The sequence below is a fragment of the Aspergillus bombycis genome (genome assembly GCF_001792695.1).
Source record: "Aspergillus bombycis strain NRRL26010 chromosome Unknown contig00009, whole genome shotgun sequence".
Classification (NCBI taxonomy): Eukaryota; Fungi; Ascomycota; class Eurotiomycetes; order Eurotiales; family Aspergillaceae; genus Aspergillus; species Aspergillus bombycis.
In genome coordinates this window covers 407,148-427,863 of record NW_019170011.1, presented here as the reverse complement: position 1 = coordinate 427,863, position 20,716 = coordinate 407,148, and the positions used below count along the sequence as shown (strand labels likewise).

At 48.5% G+C, this 20,716-nt stretch overlaps 7 protein-coding genes across 7 annotated transcripts; 1 reads left to right on the top strand and 6 right to left on the bottom strand.

The window, feature by feature from the left end:
- Positions 1-1,236: 1,236 nt before the first annotated feature.
- ABOM_003616 (oxidase ustYa family protein) lies at positions 1,237-2,172 on the bottom strand (the record flags this gene model as incomplete). Its single annotated transcript, XM_022530746.1, has 3 exons — positions 1,237-1,573; positions 1,641-1,728; positions 1,812-2,172. 3 exons carry the CDS (start codon positions 2,170-2,172, stop codon positions 1,237-1,239), a joined length of 786 nt encoding a protein of 261 aa, XP_022393058.1.
- Positions 2,173-4,424: 2,252 nt separating this feature from the next.
- ABOM_003615 (uncharacterized protein) lies at positions 4,425-5,159 on the bottom strand (the record flags this gene model as incomplete). The annotated part of the gene is made up of 1 exon (XM_022530745.1): positions 4,425-5,159. The coding sequence occupies one exon, from the start codon at positions 5,157-5,159 to the stop codon at positions 4,425-4,427; it is 735 nt and encodes a 244-aa protein (XP_022393059.1).
- Positions 5,160-6,380: 1,221 nt separating this feature from the next.
- On the bottom strand, positions 6,381-6,884 carry ABOM_003614 (GFA family protein; the record flags this gene model as incomplete). The annotated part of the gene is made up of 2 exons (XM_022530744.1): positions 6,381-6,698; positions 6,819-6,884. 2 exons carry the CDS (start codon positions 6,882-6,884, stop codon positions 6,381-6,383), a joined length of 384 nt encoding a protein of 127 aa, XP_022393060.1.
- A 1,971-nt stretch (positions 6,885-8,855) lies between these two features.
- ABOM_003613 (cyanamide hydratase) lies at positions 8,856-9,702 on the bottom strand (the record flags this gene model as incomplete). Its single annotated transcript, XM_022530743.1, has 3 exons — positions 8,856-9,070; positions 9,129-9,416; positions 9,477-9,702. The coding sequence occupies 3 exons, from the start codon at positions 9,700-9,702 to the stop codon at positions 8,856-8,858; spliced, it is 729 nt and encodes a 242-aa protein (XP_022393053.1).
- A 615-nt stretch (positions 9,703-10,317) lies between these two features.
- Positions 10,318-12,073, bottom strand: ABOM_003612 (uncharacterized protein; the record flags this gene model as incomplete). Its single annotated transcript, XM_022530742.1, has 4 exons — positions 10,318-11,023; positions 11,088-11,565; positions 11,629-11,724; positions 11,851-12,073. 4 exons carry the CDS (start codon positions 12,071-12,073, stop codon positions 10,318-10,320), a joined length of 1,503 nt encoding a protein of 500 aa, XP_022393054.1.
- A 912-nt stretch (positions 12,074-12,985) lies between these two features.
- ABOM_003611 (class I SAM-dependent methyltransferase) lies at positions 12,986-14,212 on the top strand (the record flags this gene model as incomplete). The annotated part of the gene is made up of 3 exons (XM_022530741.1): positions 12,986-13,364; positions 13,445-13,884; positions 13,976-14,212. The coding sequence occupies 3 exons, from the start codon at positions 12,986-12,988 to the stop codon at positions 14,210-14,212; spliced, it is 1,056 nt and encodes a 351-aa protein (XP_022393055.1).
- A 1,605-nt stretch (positions 14,213-15,817) lies between these two features.
- Positions 15,818-20,075, bottom strand: ABOM_003610 (MFS transporter/fungal specific transcription factor domain-containing protein; the record flags this gene model as incomplete). Its single annotated transcript, XM_022530740.1, has 8 exons — positions 15,818-16,942; positions 16,993-17,457; positions 17,506-17,710; positions 17,761-17,960; positions 18,410-19,510; positions 19,577-19,691; positions 19,751-19,813; positions 19,900-20,075. 8 exons carry the CDS (start codon positions 20,073-20,075, stop codon positions 15,818-15,820), a joined length of 3,450 nt encoding a protein of 1,149 aa, XP_022393056.1.
- Between the last annotated feature and the right edge of the window lie 641 nt (positions 20,076-20,716).

Below are 20,716 nucleotides of genomic sequence, written 5' to 3'. Positions count from 1 at the left end.
CTGTACTGGCCTGCACCTATCCATTTCTCAAAACTATCGGAAAACATCCCACAGTTGATTGGCAAGCTATCCATATTTAGCTTAGATGTGTACTGAGGAGTATGTCCTGCCTCTGAGGTAAAATTTGAATGTTGCTGTCTGCAACTGCATAAAAACAAATAAACAGATTGCTCGGTCTTGCCATTTGATTGAATATCAGTCTGTGCTGGAAGTATATCAATCCTAAATTGGCTATACTATGAGTTGACCAGTCAAAATACAGAAGTCTCGGCACCACAGCTTTTGGCCTGAGGATAGCGCAAGGATATATTCCTGATACACGCCATTAAGTAGATCCTGGTCGCTGGCCATTATAAGAACTATTTAACCCCGGAGGCCAACCAGCCCAGAGCAAAGGAGTAGCTGTAAGTTTATTTGGTATGGGTGAAGTGACCGAGCTTTAGTGCGTATAATGACTGGCATGCTTTGCCTCACACGGTCTGATATTTATTCCTCCAGGTTCTCACAGGCCATAATTGCATCAACTGTATTCTCCGCTCTTGCATTGCACCGTGTAGGCAATCCCATCGGTGCACTGGATATAGGATTTCGAGTTGGCTGGGTTCGCATAAATGCATTCAATACCGGCACAAGTGGCCCCTATGCAGCCCTGGGACACCCAAGCGTCAGAGCAGCTGAAGGAAGAGTTGATCGCTCCGCCGGATGGAGGCAAAGCTTCTTTTGCCACATCCTCTAGAATTTCGATTGCATTGCCACAGGTCGAAGTTGATGGCCAGTCACAGACTTTCGTTTTATCGTTCCATTCAAGGCCAGCAGGACAGGGTATCACCACTGGGGTTCCTGTCACACGGTCTGGATTGACGGTGCATTGTATGAAAGTGCGGCAGTTTTCCGGGTTCGCGTAGAGCCAGTCATGGGGATCCAAACCATTTGTCGCTTTGATGTCGGGTTTCGGGCAGTTGAAGCCACTGATTTTATGCCTAAAGTTTTGATGTGTGGTGGAGATCAGTAAGTTAAACGCTTGTGCCCAATTTCCGAATGAATCGACTCTGGGATATAATCAGGTCTGGGTTGTTGTGTGGTATCAATGCCTTTTGTCATGACAGATCAAGAGTGTCCCAACTCAGTTGTAACCAATTCTATGCCCTGTTGCAACAATTCATACCCCTATATACAAAGCAACAGTAAGTCCCCCCCCCCCCTCCTCCCGAACTTCCCAAAACTACACCCATCCATCTAATCCTCCTCAAGCGGCTTCGAAACCTCATTCCTCGCATCAAGCCACTCCCGTATAGGCTCCCACTTCCGGCACGTATGCGTCTGCCCGACGCCCAAGAAGACTGGCACCCCCTCCCACCCGTACATGGGCACCGGCGATAAGTCCGCATGACAAACCACAGACTGCACAACCTGATCCAGACAATGATGTAGATGGGCCTGACCCCAGTTATCCGGCATATGGGGCGCATTCCGCAGAATCCCATCGTGTTTTTCAAGGTGAGCGGAGTAGTAATCTTTATCCAGGTTCATGCGGATATAGTTTAAGCAGTGGAGGGAGTGGAAGACGTCCAATCTAGCGTTTGGTCATTTAGACTAGCCTCGGATAGAATAGCTGGGTGTGTTGTTGGAGTGGAACCTACTCGAAGTGGTAATTGCCTGTGTCCGGGAACTTTTCGATCCCAGGTTGGAAGGGCGCTGCCTCTTCTTCGGTGATCGCGGGGAATTCTCCTATTCATTATGAGATTCTGTTAGTATGCCGGTGGCTGAATGAATGTATACATCGTTGGCGGGGCAGGAAAAGGAATAAATACCGCGAAGCAATTCAGCCCACGCAGCGTCTATCTCTGGGCTAGGCGGACCCGCATATTGAGGCCTGGTGGGATCAACTTCTCGTTCTATCTTCTGTGTTTCGTCATTGTAGAAGAACTTTCCCGTGAAAATGCGCTCTTCGTAGGAGACGGATGGTTGCGCGTCTGGGAAGTCGGTTTTGTACGCCCCGTGCGTTGCTGGTTGGTGGAATAGCAGGTAGCCGGAGAAGAGGGCTAGGATTGCGGAGAGGGCCCATGGGATGCCGAGCTGCCAGTTGAAGGTTGTTTTTGAGGGCTTTGGAGGTTCATTGCTGTTTAGTTTCTCGTAGGTGTATTCTTTCATGCGTTTAAAGAATATTGGCATGTTGGTGGACTGGGGTTTGAATTCTGATAGCAAGGTGGGTGGTGAAGGTTGGGTTTGGGTAGATTCTGGAGAATCGTGTTTTCTTGGGCGTTATTAGAGGCGATTACCTCGATCAGGGCTGATCGGTCTTGGATATGTTTCTTGGGCGATCAGTACGTTAGCCCCTGGCTTAATGGTGGCGTCCCAAATGCAAGGCTTTTAGGGCTTCAAAGATAGTCGGATCGGGCTTTGAGCACCAGGCAAGTCTATTGGTTGCAGGAACGAGCTAGAGTAGTGAGAAGTCCTAGATCATGCAGTGGGAGGTGATCGTCCATGTTTCTCATGCAGGTAGCCGGGGGTGGTCTTTTGGTGCCCGCAACTAGCGGTCAAGTACTTTCTACTCGACATGGGATGATAGGACCACCTTTGCACGCCATTATGACCTGTCAGTGGGCTGTTGCTATACTACACTATGGACTCGGCGATCTGGTTAACGGAAGAATAGTAGTGATCAATTAAATCGAATGTAGTTAACATAATAGGAGCCAGTTTCCTGACATGGCAACAACTCCCGAATACTAGTTAAGCTTGCACCATGCAGCGATTGCCTTGCCCAATCAGCCGGATGTCTGAGCTTACTACTACTAGCGTGTATGTGTTCTCCCAAGTGAGGAAGAAAAGTGCACTCCAGAAAGGGCGGTGATCCGCTAACTTCTCAGAAGCTTAGCATACTGGAATGTGAGAAGGTAGATCATTAGCAAGAAGACCCAATCACGCCAGTCGAACAGCGACATCATTCATTACAAAACCTACATAGCCACATCAGATGACCGTTTGTCCCTCGCTTGACGAGTCTCATGTATACATGGATTTCAATAACATCATTCGAATAGGGCAAATGCCACGGGTATTGTCGAATCAATACTCAGATCTACCTTCACCCATTGAACAGGGCTTGCCAAAGTCAAGCTGAGGGTACTCACCGCTCGTGATCTACTGCTGTGTACATGCCCCACATCACGCAATACATTGTCCGTGATCTGGTGGGAGGCGACCTTTGAACTGTACAGCGAGGCTGGTATAAAGACAAACCTTCCACCTTGATTGACGACCAACACGCACTCATCTAAAGCTCACAATCAATCTCTTCTCACACTGCACTTATCAGCACCTTAACCTGATCTTACCGGACACATCCCGCCATTAAACATGAAGTTCTCTGCGATTTTGGTTGCGCTCTTCGCCGGAGCCGTCATGGCAGCTCCTGTTCCGGACAGCTCGATCCAGGAGCGGGTATGACACGCATTGTGCCTTATACTTTTGGATGTGTGCTAATAGGAGAACGAAAAGGGCTCACCATTGCCCAAAACCCCGATCGAAGAACGGGTAAGTCTTGCTTGGACTCGTTGAGAGGAATCTTAACTAAAGTTAAATAGGGTATCTTGGATAAGAAGCCAGTTGTGGAGCGGGTGAGACTATATGATTCTTATTTCTCACCAACTTGGGTATTGATATACAAATGAAAAGACAGAGACTTATGCTCAAGGCCCGATTGATGAACGGGTAAGCCTTGCTTAGACTTGTTGAGGGGAATCCCAATTAAAGTTAAACAGGGTTTAAAGCTGAAGCAGCCAACTGCTGAGCGGGTAAGTCCTGCTTGGGCTCATTAAAAGAAACCAAGAATCCTAATTAAGAATCAAACAGGGTTTGAAGCTGAAGCAGCCAGTTGCTGAGCGGGTAAGATTGCCTGATTTCTGACAGATTGAGTTGTCTAATGGCCAAATAATAGGGGTTGCAGTTGCCAAACGGGCAAGATATCCCTGACCTTGTATTTGGAGTAGGTCAAGAATAATTGCCCGTAACCACAGCGGATAATTTCCTTCTATACTGCGTGAATCAGATGAGGGCAAGTTCATCCTGTTTCCATGCCCTGGTTGAGATGCTAATGCTTAAGACAGTGGAGTCATGGAGCTGGATACTTGGTGTGCTGCTTAGTTGGGCCATATACAGGCGCTGGATGTCTTAGGTTACAACGGCGAAGCAGGTGAATAAGATATGATTGATGAAGTCGCTTATCTTGAGTTGAAAGGCAAGGCTTTGTTTTCGGGTTCCCTGGAGTGTGTCCTGTAGGACTAATATGAAAGGGTCTTATTTTGACTTTATTGGGACATACAGTAAATGAAGAATAGCATGGTTCATGATCAGCATAGGAGGCTCAAAAACCTCTAAGAACAGAAAATGAATGCTTGTAGTACAGCAAAGCGAAAGCCATCTTAACTGCCCATACCCCCAATAACCATGGCCTGAATAAATCTGCGACGATCTCTTTCCCTACGCAACATGACCAAGCACGTTGCGATGACTAGAGCCTCCTCGACCATGCTCAGGTCGGCACCAGGATCAATAACCAGTTGACCACCATTTCCAGCGGAACAGCCAGACGAACCTGTCGCACGCGTATCGGGACTCCGGAGAAGATAGGCGATCCGGGTGACCTTTGCATATTCCGTTCCATCGATCTTCCCCAAGCAGAGGGCCTTGAGTTTACCTCCATCTGGCGAGGTGATTGTCGAGTACTTCCATTCCCATCTGCATCCCCCATCCAGGGGCGTAAATGACATGGTCCGCGTGGTCAATTTTCCCTGCAAGGCAATCGGCGGAATGACGTCCCCTTCTATGGAATGTAAGAACCGGATCCAGGGACAACCTCCTGGCTTGAAGTCAATGGAGAAGAGGTCACCGTGTTTGGGTGATGCGAGGATGGTGTGACTCGACAAGGCCTTGTCTTTGGTGGCTGTATATGCTAGGGTACCGTCGGCGGTGTATATCGGGATCTCATTCTGTCTCATGGGCATGGGCGGGCGGAGTGCGCGAATACCCTTTGCTTCGATATGAAATCGCTTGCCTTGGAGGAAGTTGGCCTGTGATGTGTCCAGTAGTGTGCTGGCGGTGGAAGCAACGCTGTGGATGCTGGTGGCATATTCTTTGGATTCGTGTTTGGAATCCATGTCTGGACTTGTGACACTGAGTGAGATGGTATGGGATTAGTTTGATTGCAGATGAAGATACATAGAAAGAAGATGAAAATGAGAATAGCCTCACTGATCAACAGCTGTATCTCTGCCCAGGTTTATATAGATGGTTGTATCGATGCTGCGCGCCCTGGTCGTACTCGCTTATCATAAGCTTTCCTCTGGCGGGACCTTATTGGACGGCAGGAATACGAGCTTTCCAACTCGGGACTAGCGGATGAGCATCCATGGACGACCGTCGATCGTGGGACAACTGGCTGGCGAGAACACGATTTGCTGCGGCTTTGCCACATAAGCCACGGTTCTAATATGACGTGGTTGGAAACCAGAGGCACTTAAGGTGATCTATCTTCTTGCACAAAAGGTGTCAGGCGTACTCGTATTCCCAGAACATCTCCCTCTAGTACGCCCCGCCAAAAAGGGCGAAATGACCCTTCTTACAAAAAAGCATCTTGGATACACTGTTAGCACTCTTCAGTCCTCGGCATAGGTGAGGAACCAAAGGTCCTGTCTTGCTTAGATAGCCGAAAGGGAAATTATGCAGTGCTGTCATAATCTTCGACTGGAACGATACTTGTAGCTCTCATGTGAATGTCAAGACGGTTGTACTTTGATATCTCGCGTGGGTCATCAATGCCTTATCCTGGAACATTAGTGGAGCCGACCATCTTTACCCTTGGAGTCAAGATTGTCCACGAATCATGGTAGAGTTGCTCCATTAGGGCTGGTGAATGCTTTCCTCTGCAGAGCTGCAAGGATATTTCAACTGGATCTGGATATGCCATAAAGTGTAGTATGTTGGAAACTATACCTTACTCTTTGGCGAAAAGGTATGGAACCGTTACCGTGGAGCTGCTATCTGTGCATTATAAATTATATAGGTTGGTTTGTGGATTTTACTCTGAGTGACGCTTCTAGGTCAAACAAAGACACAACTCCCATACCAAGTGAATTGGCTTAACACTTTTGCTATCTCAAATCTGACCAGCAGCTCAAAGTACTTCGCAACAGACCATGATAAAGCTAAACTCCATTGGGCCGATTATCCACACCCATAAAGAACAAACCATGGCGTACAGGAAGTGCCAACAAGGAAAACAAGATCGCCTCCACACACGAGCAGGAACCATATTTCAAGAAAAGTAAAGAACAAAAAGACACAAACACAGCTCCTACTAGCAGTGACCATCGTTATCCCTAGTCAAAATTATTCATCTGCTTCGCAAAGTCCAAGCCAGGCCACCATCCCACCCGATGCTTAACAAAAAGCTCCGCGTCCGGCTTCGCCTTCTCAAAAACTTCCGCATCATCCAACGTCCCAGCCAAAACAATGACCGATCCTTTGAACTCCTCGCGATCGCCCGTCTTGTATAGCAAGCTTCCACAGTTCTCACAGAAATGTGTCGTCAAGTGCATCCCGCTCTCATGGATCATGGAGTAAGTTTTGGGGGTACCAGATGTGATTCGGAAATGGCTTCCGGGAATCAATAGGTTCGCCGAGCTGCCACTGCTGAGCTTGCGGCAGGTTAGGCAGTGGCAGACAGCCTAAAAAAAAAATTTTAAAGTGAGCTTTGACTATCTTTGTGTAGCTGATGGGTGGTCATTATGAAAGGGAGCATTGGGACTGATAGCTACCTTTAAGACGGGTTCCACATCATACTCGTATTTGACCGTTTGGCAGAGACAGGATCCGGTTGGCATTTTGATGATTGTGAAGAGGTATAGTGATGGGGGGCTTTAGTAGTGTGTGAGTGTGAGTGCACGCGATGGGAATAGATGGAGGGATGGGATTGGGTATATTGATATATAACGTATTGTTTTTGGCCAGATTGTTCTAAGTTCCGATGCGCTTAAGCCCAACATGATCAGCGGTATATAGAGGGGTCTAGACTTGGGATTTTCAAAGGTTGAATACTATTGAGTTGCTCAATTGGCTCAACAGCTCGATTTAAGTTACCGATGTTGGAAACTTGAGGCGAGGTCGACACAGGCCGAGATTTGAACTCACAGATTTAATGAAGAGCCTCGTTTTGAAGTCAGCCCACTGACCCAAGAATTTATTAGCTAGTTGCGGAGCCAAGACTTTTGCTGATCAGGCAGTCCGATTACGCTCCAGTTAAGAAGCTGTACCGTACCCATCCCTTGACTCAAACCGTGGTACACATTGCCCGATTCTACTACGTAGTACACTGTACTTTCGATTGACTTTCGGCAAACAGTGGGTGGGACGTACACCTGACTGACAGGTGGCATAATTGGATGGAGCGCTGGACATGCTGTAAGCCTGGCCAGGTCATAAAAGGATGCCCATATGGACATCTAAGATTGACACCCTGCATACTTGAGATCTATAGGCTGTCGATCGTGAGCTGTGCTTCCCTATCTCCATAGACGAGGCTATCCTGTAGTCCATGCAGCGGGCTAATAACAATTTGCTTTGATCTTTGCTATGGTGCATAGCGATACATGTTCTTAATCCTCCCCGGGCTAATGACAAATAGGCACGGAAAAAAGTGTGGCAGTGACGATTCACGCAATTTTATTTCATAATCTTATGCTGTATGCAATAATCTGCATTGTGAAACTCGCGAATAGTTATATCGGTAGCGGTGGTGGTCACTTCAACTCCCAAAGCCCCCGAGGTATTCGTTCTACAGTTTCATCATCCTACTGATTAGGGTCCACCTTGCGTAGAATATCAACCACCGCCTTTCGTGGCATATCAGTCATCACCTTTTTTGACATAAAAGGTACCGCAAGATTCTCAGGCTTAGGGCTTGGACAACTTAAATTGGACTTTGAGACTCTTAAAAGTCATCCGTTATTCCATCTAAAGTCTGCTGACACCCCGGCCAAAAGCAAAATCCGAACACTCTATATCTCCTTCGCAGACTGTACGATTTAATGGACTGGCATACGGCTCTTGTAAATACCTGATGTTTGCATTTGCTGTTTTATGGGATACCAGATATGCCAAAATGCCTGTTTGAGACCGTCCTATAGCACAGTCAAGTGCATTGCCAAAGCCTTGGGTCTTCTGCAAGGTGAACTGAAAGTTTATATTTGGATTACCTTCCTCCACCAAGAATTTGACAATATCCTCTGAACCAGATAAAATAGCCGCGCTAAGTGCGGTGTTGAAAGGTGCAAACCGGAACTGTAGGTTGACATCAGCATGTGCATCCTCCACTAGATATTGGACAATATTCAGTTCCCTTGCCAGACAGAACTTTAGCCCAACATCGAAAGTATGGGCTACTTTCTTTTGATGAGCCCGAGATTCTCTTTAACAACCACTTCGAATGGTCATCTGGTACACTTTTATCAAAGTGCAGAGCCCAGTATGCCTTAGCGTAGCTATGAAACGGGTTGTTAATGTCTAGCTTGTCGCCAGAATATGCAGGTACACATGATGAGCTTTGATGGGCCGAAGCAGAGTAGTCATTCCATTTGCCATAGGCATCAATAAGAAATGACAAGCAAACTTTAGCACAGTGCAAATGTGCTTGCTGATTCAGCAAGGTCTGGCGGCCTTCGAAATATTCAATAACAGAAAGGTGGCACATTCTGCAACATCCATGGTATATTAATGCATTACTGAGAGTATATTAGCATAACGATCTATTTACTAACCAGACTAAACCTTCCCCGGCATCTGTGCTCATAGTTCGATCAAAACCGTCCATCATAAGGCTCCATCAAAGTGTTATTTTCAATCCCAACAGGAAAGCCTTCTCCCTCTGCAGTAGTATGGCACCAAGGCTTGAGGCCGACTTCCTCCCTCAACTTACTCGAAAAGCATTTCGACCACTGACGACGGGGATAATGCTTATTCACATCGTCCACCGTATCAGGGTGGACATACTCCTTGTGGGCGCCAAGGTTGTCTAGGTAAATGTCAGAAATTAGGGAATAGACCTACTATAGGATAGCCAATGGACTCACCAAACTGCGTTGAAAGCTGAATGAGCAAGCCGATCGAATGAATAGCCCCAACTTTGACCGGATCCTGATGACGGATGACGGCTTCTGCGACACTCTCAGCTTGCGGTGCCGGGGCACCCTTCTCTTTGAGAATGTTCAACGCGACGATTCCACCGTAGATGTCGAAGGACATGAAGACGTCCTGGGTGTATTTATCAATGGTGCCGATGTCGTGGAAGAGGCAGGTGAGGAGCCAGGTTTCGTCGCTGAATTTCCATTCCGGGAAGTGTTGTCTGGCGATTGCAAGGCCTGGGAATATAGATAAGTAGGCAGAAGTATTTGGTGTTTGAGGCAGAGAAACATTCGTACCGTAATAGTAGACACGCATGCTGTGGTTGAAGGTGTGGGCGGGTAGCTCTGCCTTGACGTATTCCATGGCACCTTTGACAAGAGTGGTATCGGGAAGAGGTGTATCTTTGACTAACTGGGGAACGGGAGGCTTGCTGAGTGGTCTTGTAGCAGCTCGCTGCCGAGGGTCGCAGGACACAGCTGTCCAGCCGTATTCTTCTACTTGAGTTGCCCTGGTGGATGACATGGTGAAAAGAGGTTCAAGAGGCGTGGAAGCTAGGGACAGCGAATGAGGTTAGAAGGTCACTGAGAAGACACTTGCTTGCATGAAGATTGAGAGATACAGAGGGGTATAGGTGGTATTTATAAACATCTAGTGATAACTCATCTTCAGCCATGACCTGAAGAACCGGATAATGAGGTTGCGAGATGCATGACATACATCAACCCCAGTGGGGCAGTTGTTTCCAAAAAGGGCAGTAAATATGTGTGGGGCTATTGTGGGCACCAATCATCACACCAAGCCTTTCTCCAGTCTCGCTTTCATATCATGATAAATGTGACGCTGATACTGCAGACACAGAAATGTCTGCTGCCAGTTCAGTTTATTCAGCCAAACCCGTGGCTCCGCCGAGATATCTCCGTGATAGATTGCCCCACGAAATATTATACCCTTTTTAGGAAGTCCTTAAGACGAGAGACAGTGTGCAGGCTTTCGGCGTCAAACTAATCGTATGATCAGCAGTGACCTCTGTCAGGGTTACCGAACATGATAATAAAGTCCTGGGGCTACGAGGCTCAAACATCACATGTATGTACAGTCTTCCTTGGTCTGTTCCATTAGTTTGGGTAACACTTCCCTCTATATAAGAAGCCAATCACGTCCCAGTTGCCCGACATTGAATATCCACTGCGAGGACAATGCCGGTTGGGTATCATCCATCTTCCAGAACCTTCTCAAAATATTCGCAGCATTAACCACGTTGATACATTTCGTCTCGAACCAGAATTTCTCCAGACAACTAATGACAAAGTCCCGTTGGTCTTGCTGTCGGGACTCTAAACCTGCAACAAACATAGGCCAGAGTATACATTTGAAGAGGGCCTCGTCGCACTTCAAGGCCTCAATTGTAGCAATCAATCCACATACCAAGTCATTGGTGGGTGTCGTACTTCCGGTAATAGCATCCCGAACGCGTATGCCGTATATGAGGGTGCCGGCTTTATATGCCTCTGCCAATGTCGGCAGCATACCAGTGTCATGTGTTGAATGAGTATGTAGTTGTGGTAGACCTGATACCCAGGCCTGACAATCAAAATTCTGTGTTAGGTCAAGTACTATGCTGACGTTCTCAATATATGATTCCAGGCTGGCCCTATCGAGGAGATTTGAGCCTGCGAGCATGTCTCTACAAATTGAAAAAGATCGCAGAGCATCCAACAGAAGCTCTGGACATCCTAGATAGGACTGATCCAGACTCATCTGCAGGGGTGTTGTCGACTGCTGTAGGGAGGGCGTGCTGGACAATAGCCGGGGACGTGTGTATGTTGCCCCGAGTGTGTCGATTCTGATTGTGAGGGTGGTCAGCAAGAACACCTATGAACCCCGAGATTATTCACCGGCCCACATACAAGTAGATCTGTCTCATGATAAAATTACGTATCCCCTCAACAGTTTCCCCAAGGTTCTGCTCAATGCCTGTCTGTGATGCCATGGAGGGTTGAAGTTGAGTAATCAATCTCTTGGCGCCTTCTAAATGAAGGTTCCACTTGTCGCTTCCAGATTCCAAGAGATCCAGAAAGATCAATAGAAATGCACTGGCAATTATCGTATCTTGTTTGGATGGTGTTCCCTCGTTCAAAGCATGTGATAGTTCTTGTATAGCTTTGCATTTGAACCAAAGAGCATTTTGCTGCGCGTCATTCAACGTGGGAAAGGTTGATGTTCCAAGCTCATAGAATGATTGGTCTCCATTGGCCATATGACGTGCTGAGAGCGCGACAATGGACGTTAATAAGACGGAGTTATTCAATGCAGCGGGTATTAGACATCTTAGAGGGTTCCTCTTGCTGTCGTACATAACGAACAGCTTGCACACGCATTTGCTGTCTGCATATGGTGTTAAAGCTTACTCAGGATGGGCTCTAGCAGGAAGAATAATAGCATGCTTACAATAGTATAGATAGTACTTAGAAACCTGGTCTACGCCTGAAGCGTAGGGGTCATCCGGATTTACTGGTACATTAGGAATCAAAGAATCAAGGCTCCCTGCATTATCATATTGGCATCATTAGTGAAAAAATATATATATCGCTGGCAGTAGCTCTCCATTCCCATGCTTCCCCCAATGGGCCTCAACAAGATCTATATTCTGAAGAAGGTTGAAATCCTTACCATGCCCCACAGTGCTAGCAACAGCAATCGACTCAGAGTTGGTTATATCCCCGCCGCAAAGATGCTCCTCTCCTAGTGAGCCTAGACGGAGCTTCGTGGAAGCACCCTTGGCCGAAGAAGCTTTCTTACCCCGAAAGGCTGCACCTTCGACCCACCGGAAAGGCCGTTTTTGAAAACAATCTAGTCCGGCCTTTTTGCATTTCTTGCAAGGTGGCTCAGACATTTCGCATTCGATGCGCCTGCGGCGACAAGTATAACAAGACTTATCCATGACCATCAACTTTGTCGAAGGACGGCTGATCCTGATGTGATCTTCGCTCAATGGGCAGCCCGTATCGAAGGTAAACCAATTGAAACATGGAAGAAGCCATTACTACCTATCCCAATGCAAGAGATACTGGCGGCATTTGCATGCAGAGCGGGGAATGGGACGGACCGGTCACCTGACTGGCACTTGTGGCCGGCCTGAGGCCTGGCATGTCCAACCAATTCCAGCAAGTTCCCCTTCTGTCCACGTGGTGCCAGTGATGAACTGCCAAGCCCGGCTGCCCGGGCCGCGGGTAAACTAGCCTCTTTCCAGCCATGTTCAATATGGGCGACGCAAGCGGCAAGGTCCATGTCAGTGACCAGGCTGGACTTCCTGCATAGTTGCCTTCATTCTCCGTGCGACGCTCGGACTACCCAGTTCGAGGCAGTCTGGCTCATTCTGGTCAATGAATGCGATTACTAGCGAGGAGTATATGACAGCGGGATCCTGTCAAACCTTGACGGGTGCATGCCTGACAGCAAACCCCGAGATCCCGCTTACCATGGAAGGTAAAATCCATGTTTTAGTGCTATGCAAGTTGCCAAGAGAAGGGTTTCCTTTGAAAGTACGTTTAATTATGGCCGTAGTTCCAGGTGCACCCCTGTGCCCTTGACCCAGATAGGCAAAGTTCACCGTTATGCTAGCCAAGTTCGTTCGCCAGATCGGCATCATCCCATACCTATCTCGTCTAGTCATCAAAGACAAGAGTGTTGGCGGACGGAGACTACCTTCCCCCCCCCCTAAGGAGCCTACACCAACATGTAGCCCTTAGGCCATACCCAGGCGAATTCCTCAAGTCCACAGAAACCAACGGCCTCACTCACCAAGATGGCCGAACAGCCGCCCGCCGCGAACACAGACTCAGCACCCCCTGAACGCAATATTCAGCGAACCGAGGACACCCTTCCGGTGTTAGAAGTCGAGGAAGAGGAGGAGGATCCCTCACTGACAGATTCCGCGCTCGGCAGCACCGGTAGCCCAAGCTACGCCACGTCCCTTCTCTCCGAGGTGAAGAACTACAAGTACGAGAACGGCCGTCGATACCACTCCTACCGCGAAGGGCAGTGTGTGCTGCCAAACGACGAACAAGAACAAGACCGCGAGGACTTATTACACCACGTTCGCAACCTGCATTTCAGTGGAGATCTCTTCCACGCCCCGATCCCAGAGGATGTCGAGCACGTTTTCGACATTGGCACCGGCACAGGTATGACCTGCATTTCTAAAAACGCCTCCGTTATTCATTCCCCGGAATCTGCCCACTCATCCCTGACCAAATAATCAAAGGTATCTGGGCCATCGACTTCGCAGACACATACCCCAACGCCCGAGTAATCGGTACCGACCTCAGCCCCATCCAACCCGCCTGGGTCCCTCCGAACCTCGAATTCTTCGTCGACGACGTCGAAGCCCAATGGACCTTCAAACGAAACTACTTCGACTTCATCCGCGCATGCGACCTTGGCGGTTCGATCGCCGACTGGCCGAAACTGTTGCGTCAAGCCTATGCGCATATGCAGCCCGGCGGATGGCTGGAACTGTCCGACTTTGAGATGGAGCATTTCTCCGACGACGATACACTTCACCTGGCGCCCTCACTGGGCGAGTTCTTCCGATTGCTGATTGACGCGAGCACGAAGTTTAACCGACCGATGAATGTGGCGGCAGAACATCAGAAAAAGATGATAGACGCGGGGTTTACGGATGTCAAGGAGAAGATTTACAAAGTAGGTCCCACATCGTATTCTATCTTGTTTGATATTTCTTCTGTTATCTACTACGCCCTTGGTTCATCGAATGTTAACCTGGTATACATAGTTCCCAATGGGTCCCTGGGCCAAAGAAAAGCGATTGAAAGAAGCCGGTCGGTTCCATCGCGAGGTCATGATTATGAGTCTCGAGTCTTATGCTCTTGCACTCTGCACTAGGGTCCTCGGCTGGTCTCCAGTGGAGGTGGCGGTTTTCCTGGCTTCTGTGCGAAAGGAACTGAGGGATCCAAGGGTACATATCTATGGCAAATTCCATGTTGTGTGGGGAAGGAGACCGACTGAGTAGGGGTGGCTCGGGAGGCGTGTGCTCCATGATGATTAACGACCTTTTCCTAGCCATACTAACTAATAAGCAATGATGTGTTATGTTTTGCTGTTGCTAAGAGCCAAGAATGCACATAAATGAGCGACCAGTACTACTTGGATATCTTATGACACCACACTCATGAGCTCAATAATCCACGGATTTAATCCCACAATCCTACCCAATACCCATTCCCAAAGGCCTTCAATATATCAACGATAGCCACCAACCCAAGCCACCGGAGCTACCCCACACGAGAACAGGCACATCGAAACTATCACGGCCTCCTGCATTCAAAACCACATATGCTAGCCCCATCCCTAAGAACACATCGACCCCAAGGGATAATACCTAAGGAAACCACCTCGGCAAGTAATCCGCCCAGCCCCAATAGTTCTCGCGACCCAAGGGATGGCCAGCGCACTTGCGTATCTCGTGGACCTCCATGCCCTGGGGAAGATTATCAGGGTCGTAATACATGACTCCGAGGCGTCCACAAAGTTCTTCGGTGGCGCCTGGAACCGGGACCAGCGTGGCATGACTGATGGCGGCTGACCCGATGATCAGGAGAAGGTTGAGAGAGAGCTTCATGGTGGGGTGTTCTCTTCGTCTATTTGGGATGGGATTAGTATTCTGGAGGTATCAGGGATTGGGGAAGTACCAGACGTGCCTGATTGAGGGGATGAGGTGTATGGGTATAGAAAGGAGAGGTAGCGGTTTGTGATGGGGCTTGTATATATATGCAGAAATGTTGGTAGTATGGACGCAGGCAAGGGAGCACGTCACAGGTGGTAGGTAAATTATGTGTACGTAGCATCTACTTATTGGCTAATGGCTGGTTCCCTCTATTGGATCTAGTGAACAAGGATTCCATGTCACGAGCGAGTAATAGAAGTAACATAATTATGGATTGAGGACTAGGCAGATGAATTCTGGAAATGATAACCCTGGTACTCCGAGGAGTGTGTCTGGAACTACATAGCGACACAAGGCAATAATACAAAAAGAAACTTGCACTACTACTAACAGATAGAATGTCCTACAAGTTCGCGCTCTTAGTGTACATGGTGCATGATCTGCAGGGTGCTATGGGTGTTCCCAAATAGGCAAAGGGCGAGGCTTAGCAGTACATACACCTTGACTGATATCGACCCATGATACCCACTCGACTGTACTAGTAGACAGTAACAGGGTCTAAGACCCTGTCCCACGCTCTTAGCCTCTCATTATACGTCGATAATGGAGATTGTGCGATGTGTCAAAAGGCAAACTGGCTCTGGGGGAGTGTATTCATTACATTGCACATGCTGCAATGGAGCACAGAATCCATGCTATGCTAAGCAAACCATTGTAGAATCCAGGAATTACTACTCTGTGTTAGGACACTTGTCTTTTACCATGGCCCCATATCATAAGCTTTAGACTAGCCTTGATCCCGAGCGGGTCTCCACGATTTAGTGCTTATTTTTACGTCATGCGGCCAGATGCCTTCAAATTTCAGAGTACTGGGAAGAGAGGACACATATAGCTGTTTGGATACTAACAAGCCATGCTTGTTCTTGAACCTTCCCGGCATTACTTGATTGATTATAAAAGTCTTGCATCAAGATTGAACCAACCCGAGAAATCCTGCCACATGAGCATGTCATCCAAAGCCGAAGGATCGAGTGCGGAATGGAATGGTGACAACGGCATATTAGCCTCGGCGGTTGGGAGGGGCTGACCAGATTCATCGGAAAGGCCTGTCTGTGTCAAGTTGGCAGGGGATGGCGCCGACGATGCTTCCGCTGCTACCAGGCCTTGCGCTTTGCGACTCATCTGCGCACACGACTCTCTGGCCTTATCACGCAATGGACCGAGAACTGTCCAAACGCAGCTCGTCCTGCCCTTCATCTCGGATGCCTCTTCAAAGTCAATGAGGCAAGTAAAATAATTATCTACCGCAACCCATGCCCTATCCGCTTCAGCTCGGCCGGGGGAGGCGTGCAGCGTGCGTAGCACGAGGAACAAAGCGTACAATTGCGGTTGTTGCTGGAAAAACCATGCAAAACTTTCGAATAGTTTCCCTGACTGAAGTAGATATCCGTCTTCGAGTAATTTGATAGCAGTCGTAAAGGCTGACTGAGGGAGGTGATGGTATCTGCCATCTGCACTCCTTGTAGTCGAAAGCCAGGCTTGAAGCGTCATGATGAAACGCGTCTTCAAGACAGATATGCGCAGCAGAGCATCTGCAGCACGACATATTGGATTCGTCATATCCGCGAGTTGCAGCCATTGTTGCTCCACCTTACGCTCGGTTTCATGTATTGTGTCAACTCTAGTCCCGGCATCGTTCTGCGTGGTTGTAGCAATGACGCGCCTTAAGCTGCGGCACAGGTCCAGGTTCATGATGGAAAATGACATCTCAGTCCACTGGTCCTTCCCGATGGGTGGCTCCGTCATCTGTGGAGAAATGTCGATGTCGTTGATGTTGGTTGGTAGCAGACATGTGTGGTTACGGTCCACGGTCGTTGAATCGAACCCGTGGCTTTCGGGCGCCGTGGCATCGAGAGCGGTTAGATGCCACCACAGCCGACGTCTTATCTCGGTCTCGAAAGGATCCAGACCTAGACGGGTGCCGTTTACATGGACTCCAAGCGACTCGGCAATGCGCATGGCAAGACCGGTCAGTATCCAAATTGTTCGTGTTGCGTCGTGTGTCCTCAGTGCCGTCTATAATCATTAGGGCATGGTAACAAAAGGCGGGGATGGAGGGGAGATACCAAATAGATGACAAGAGCCGTCAGGGCCCGTGTATTTGGGCGTAACAGGAATTGTGCCCTCATCAATGCGCCATCCATTTGTTGCATGAGATGGCGTAGGAGGGTTGTCTTTTCAAACCCGAGCTGCTCCATTGCCTTTGCCCTTGGCACGGTTACCGTAGCTGCGAACGCAACAGCGTATACCAGGGTCATTGTTGCATCGTCTGCCTCGTGGGGATTGGCGGAGGCATGCAATATAACTGGTTGTATGGTGGGTATGTGCAAGAGTTTCACCAGGGAATCGAAATTCTGTTTGTAAAGAGACCATAACTTTCCGTACGTTGGCGAAGGTATGGAGATATCATCAACTTGATACCCGAAGACGTCGGTGGCAACTACCCCATACTGCATGGATGGACCATGAGTTGGAAGGTTTAACGAGCTGTTTGGTGGCTTGGTATTTCCAGAACTTTGTCGAGACATATCCTGGCCACATTAGGGTCAGTGGAATATAGAAACAGGGGTCGAACCTACGTCCAGGAACAGCCTGACGAACACTGAGTTGTCAACGTAGCTACCCTTCACCCCCTCGCCCAACGTAGCTTCTTGAGGGGGTTGCACGGGAGGCACTAGAACCGGACCCGGTGCATCTTGATCATTCCCAATGGGGTCAGTGGAAGCTTTACCATGATCGAGCGAAGCCATGAGATTGGAAAGAAGCCCCTCGACTTTTGTAAGCCTGTCCAAGATATCTTGATTGGTAGGTAGCTGATTTGTCTCATTAGGAACCTCATGCTCGTGAGCAGGCGGTGTTCTCGAAAAAGACGGTCGTGGCGAGGCCCTGGATGGTGCCCTGGTAGGCCCACGCCTTCGCCGTGTTTCGTAGACGCACGAGAGCTGTAGGCGGGAGCAGTGCGAGCACGGCGTCTTCCTGTTGCAACGGACCTTCCGCTGGCGGCATGGCTCACAAGTCGGGCGGCCGTGACGACCTAAGGCAGTGCGATCGCTCATAGTTTATAATACTGCCTAATGCGGCTCTAAAACTACACAAATATGTATATCGTCCGTGACTCTTCGACGGTTTACTGAACAAGATCGAGGCTGTCGTTTAGTCAGCGGAATCCGGCGAAGAGCTAACCGGAAACGGCATGGCCCATAGAGCGGTGCCCTAATGTGAAGATTGAGTAGTATGGGATAAGAACTATCTCAGCAGCAGAAATTCAAATATTGCTTGATTGATGTGTAGAGAGCAGCCTATTCACTATATGCGTATAAAATTTAATTGTGGATTTCGCGAAGACAGTCCTCTACATTCAACTAAAGGGATATGAAAACGCAAATCGGTCTATTCCTATTCTGTATGCAACGGATACCTCTCCCTAAGTCTCCGACCAAACTGATATATGATAATCGTCAAGACAGGCATAATCAAGCTAACAAAGCCTAACAGAGAGTTCCCCCATCCTAGGCCGAGATGACCGTAAAGACTAGGCCCAGCCAGTGGCAGGAACGCACCAAAAAGACAGCGCACGGATGTGACGCAAGCCATTGAAGATGCCGCAAAGGGTCCAGACGCGTCAATTACATACGCCTGAGCAGTTGCATTGATTCCCACCTGGGCGAAGCCAAAGGGTACTAGACCGATCAACGGAACAATCCAATGCGTCTGGGCTTGCGTAGACCAGCCGTACCAGAAGAAGCTCACCGGGATGAATAGCGCCGGGAGGAACGCCGTCACTATGCGCATCTCGGGCTGAAAGATATTGTTGTTCGCCTTGGTGAGACGGACGGCGAGAAGATCGGAAGTCTTCGCAAATACAATCAGACCGACCAGGCTGCCAAGGCCGAGGCCCATATACGCAAGGCCGGCGGTCTCGAGGGACCACCCGTAAAATTCTTGAAAGAATGTAGAGGTGGTGGTAAGGAGGGTATAGAGTAGACCTGAGATCAGGCCTACCATGGTGCAAAGGATGACCAACAGCGGGGAATGGAAGAGCATTTTCCAAGGGCGGGAAATGGCACGAGCTAGTAGGAGCCAAGGATTGTTGAGACTGGTGGATGCTTTCTCGGAATCGTAGGCGCTCTGAAGATCTTGTCTGCCGGTTTCCTTTTGTAATCTCAATGCCTTGTGACGGATAATCACGGCTGCATTAGTTTCTGGTGTGAAGGCCGCCATTGCAATTGCCACAACTGCGCAAGCGATGAGAAGCACCCAAAATATCCATCGCCAACCGGCTCGTTGTGTGATTATTCCTCCGAAAAGAGGCCCTAATACAGGTCCAAACAATGACCCCGTCGTGACTAGTGCGTTAGGCGTACCGCGCTCATGAACGTCGAAAAGGTCCGGAACTATTCCTCCCCCAACTGATAAACTTACTGACCCTGCAAGGCCAGATATTATGCGGAATGCAAGGAATGTTCCAGCGTTTGGTGCTAGCGCACAGCCGATATGGGAAAGAGTGAAGACGGCGTTGGCGCAGTTAAGTATCAAACGACGGCCGTACAGCTCGCTGAGAGGAGATAGTATAAGCGGGCCAAACTGAGATTCAAGCTGTCAGCAAATCATTTGAAAGATATTTTTGGCTTCGCGTGCACACAAACATACCATGTAGGCGAGTACATATATAGTAGTAATCAGTGAGGAAAGGATCGCTGATTCAACGTGAAACTCAGATGTAATGTGAGATGCTGCCGGCGAGACAATAGTAGATGTGAGGAAGCTTTGGCAGAATCTCTTAGCCTTCGCGTTATGTGAATCTTGTGGAGGGGAATAGCAAACCTGAGTGCTATCATGGCGCTGAGTAAGAGCATCGTAGTCCATTTCTTTGCGGGGGAGAAGTTCCTGTTAATGATGAGTCGAAGTTTCCACTAGATGATTCTAGCCAGCCTTGTCGCTCTGCTATGCTTTTAATCATGGTGGATACTCACCTGGGATTGTGCGTGTCGCTTTGACTATCCCATGCGATGAGCCCTTTGCTCAGGTCCGACTCTAGCTGAAGTGCGCCGAATTCATTGTTCGACACCATGTTTTTCTCAACCACAGCAAGAAACTTGGTAGATTGCAAAGCAAGGTAGATTGACTGCACAGGGCCTTGGAATCCCATGCGTAGTGGGAGTTTGAGACCTGATTTAAAAAGAATTGATATACCGATCGGCCGATCGGCCGAGCGGCCGACCTCGATGGAACCGCATTTTGCAATCGTTAAGATGACTATGGACAACCAAATATATGTAATCAAATTCTTCTCCGTGATGGTGATCTTTACCAGAAAGCAAGACGCAAGCGTCTGGCTTATCTAGCCACCCGAGCCAGAAACGAAATAAACATGGCTGCACCAGCTACCATCATACATAGTTCAATTTCCGAATTGGTTCGAATATTAATACTACAATTATATATCGGAGTATCAACCCCCGAATCCACAGGCGAGCTTTTAGAGTGAATATAGTCCCTTTCGGTGGCTCTAAAAGGTGGTGACAGTCATGCATTCCCTCTCCAAACAAGGCAATGATAAATATTGTATGCATCGTCATCGCATAGCCCTCTTTGTAAATCGTAGCATTTTGCTGCATATACTGACCGGCAGGACGTTGTATATCTCGCTGGGGATACAAGTTTATGCGGAAGAGCTACCTGAAATGTATACAGTGTATTATATCAAAATACATATGTGGAGCATAAGGTGTTGATCAGTGTAGAAGACATCAATAGCCGAGGAGGCTTATGTGGGCAACACGATCTATC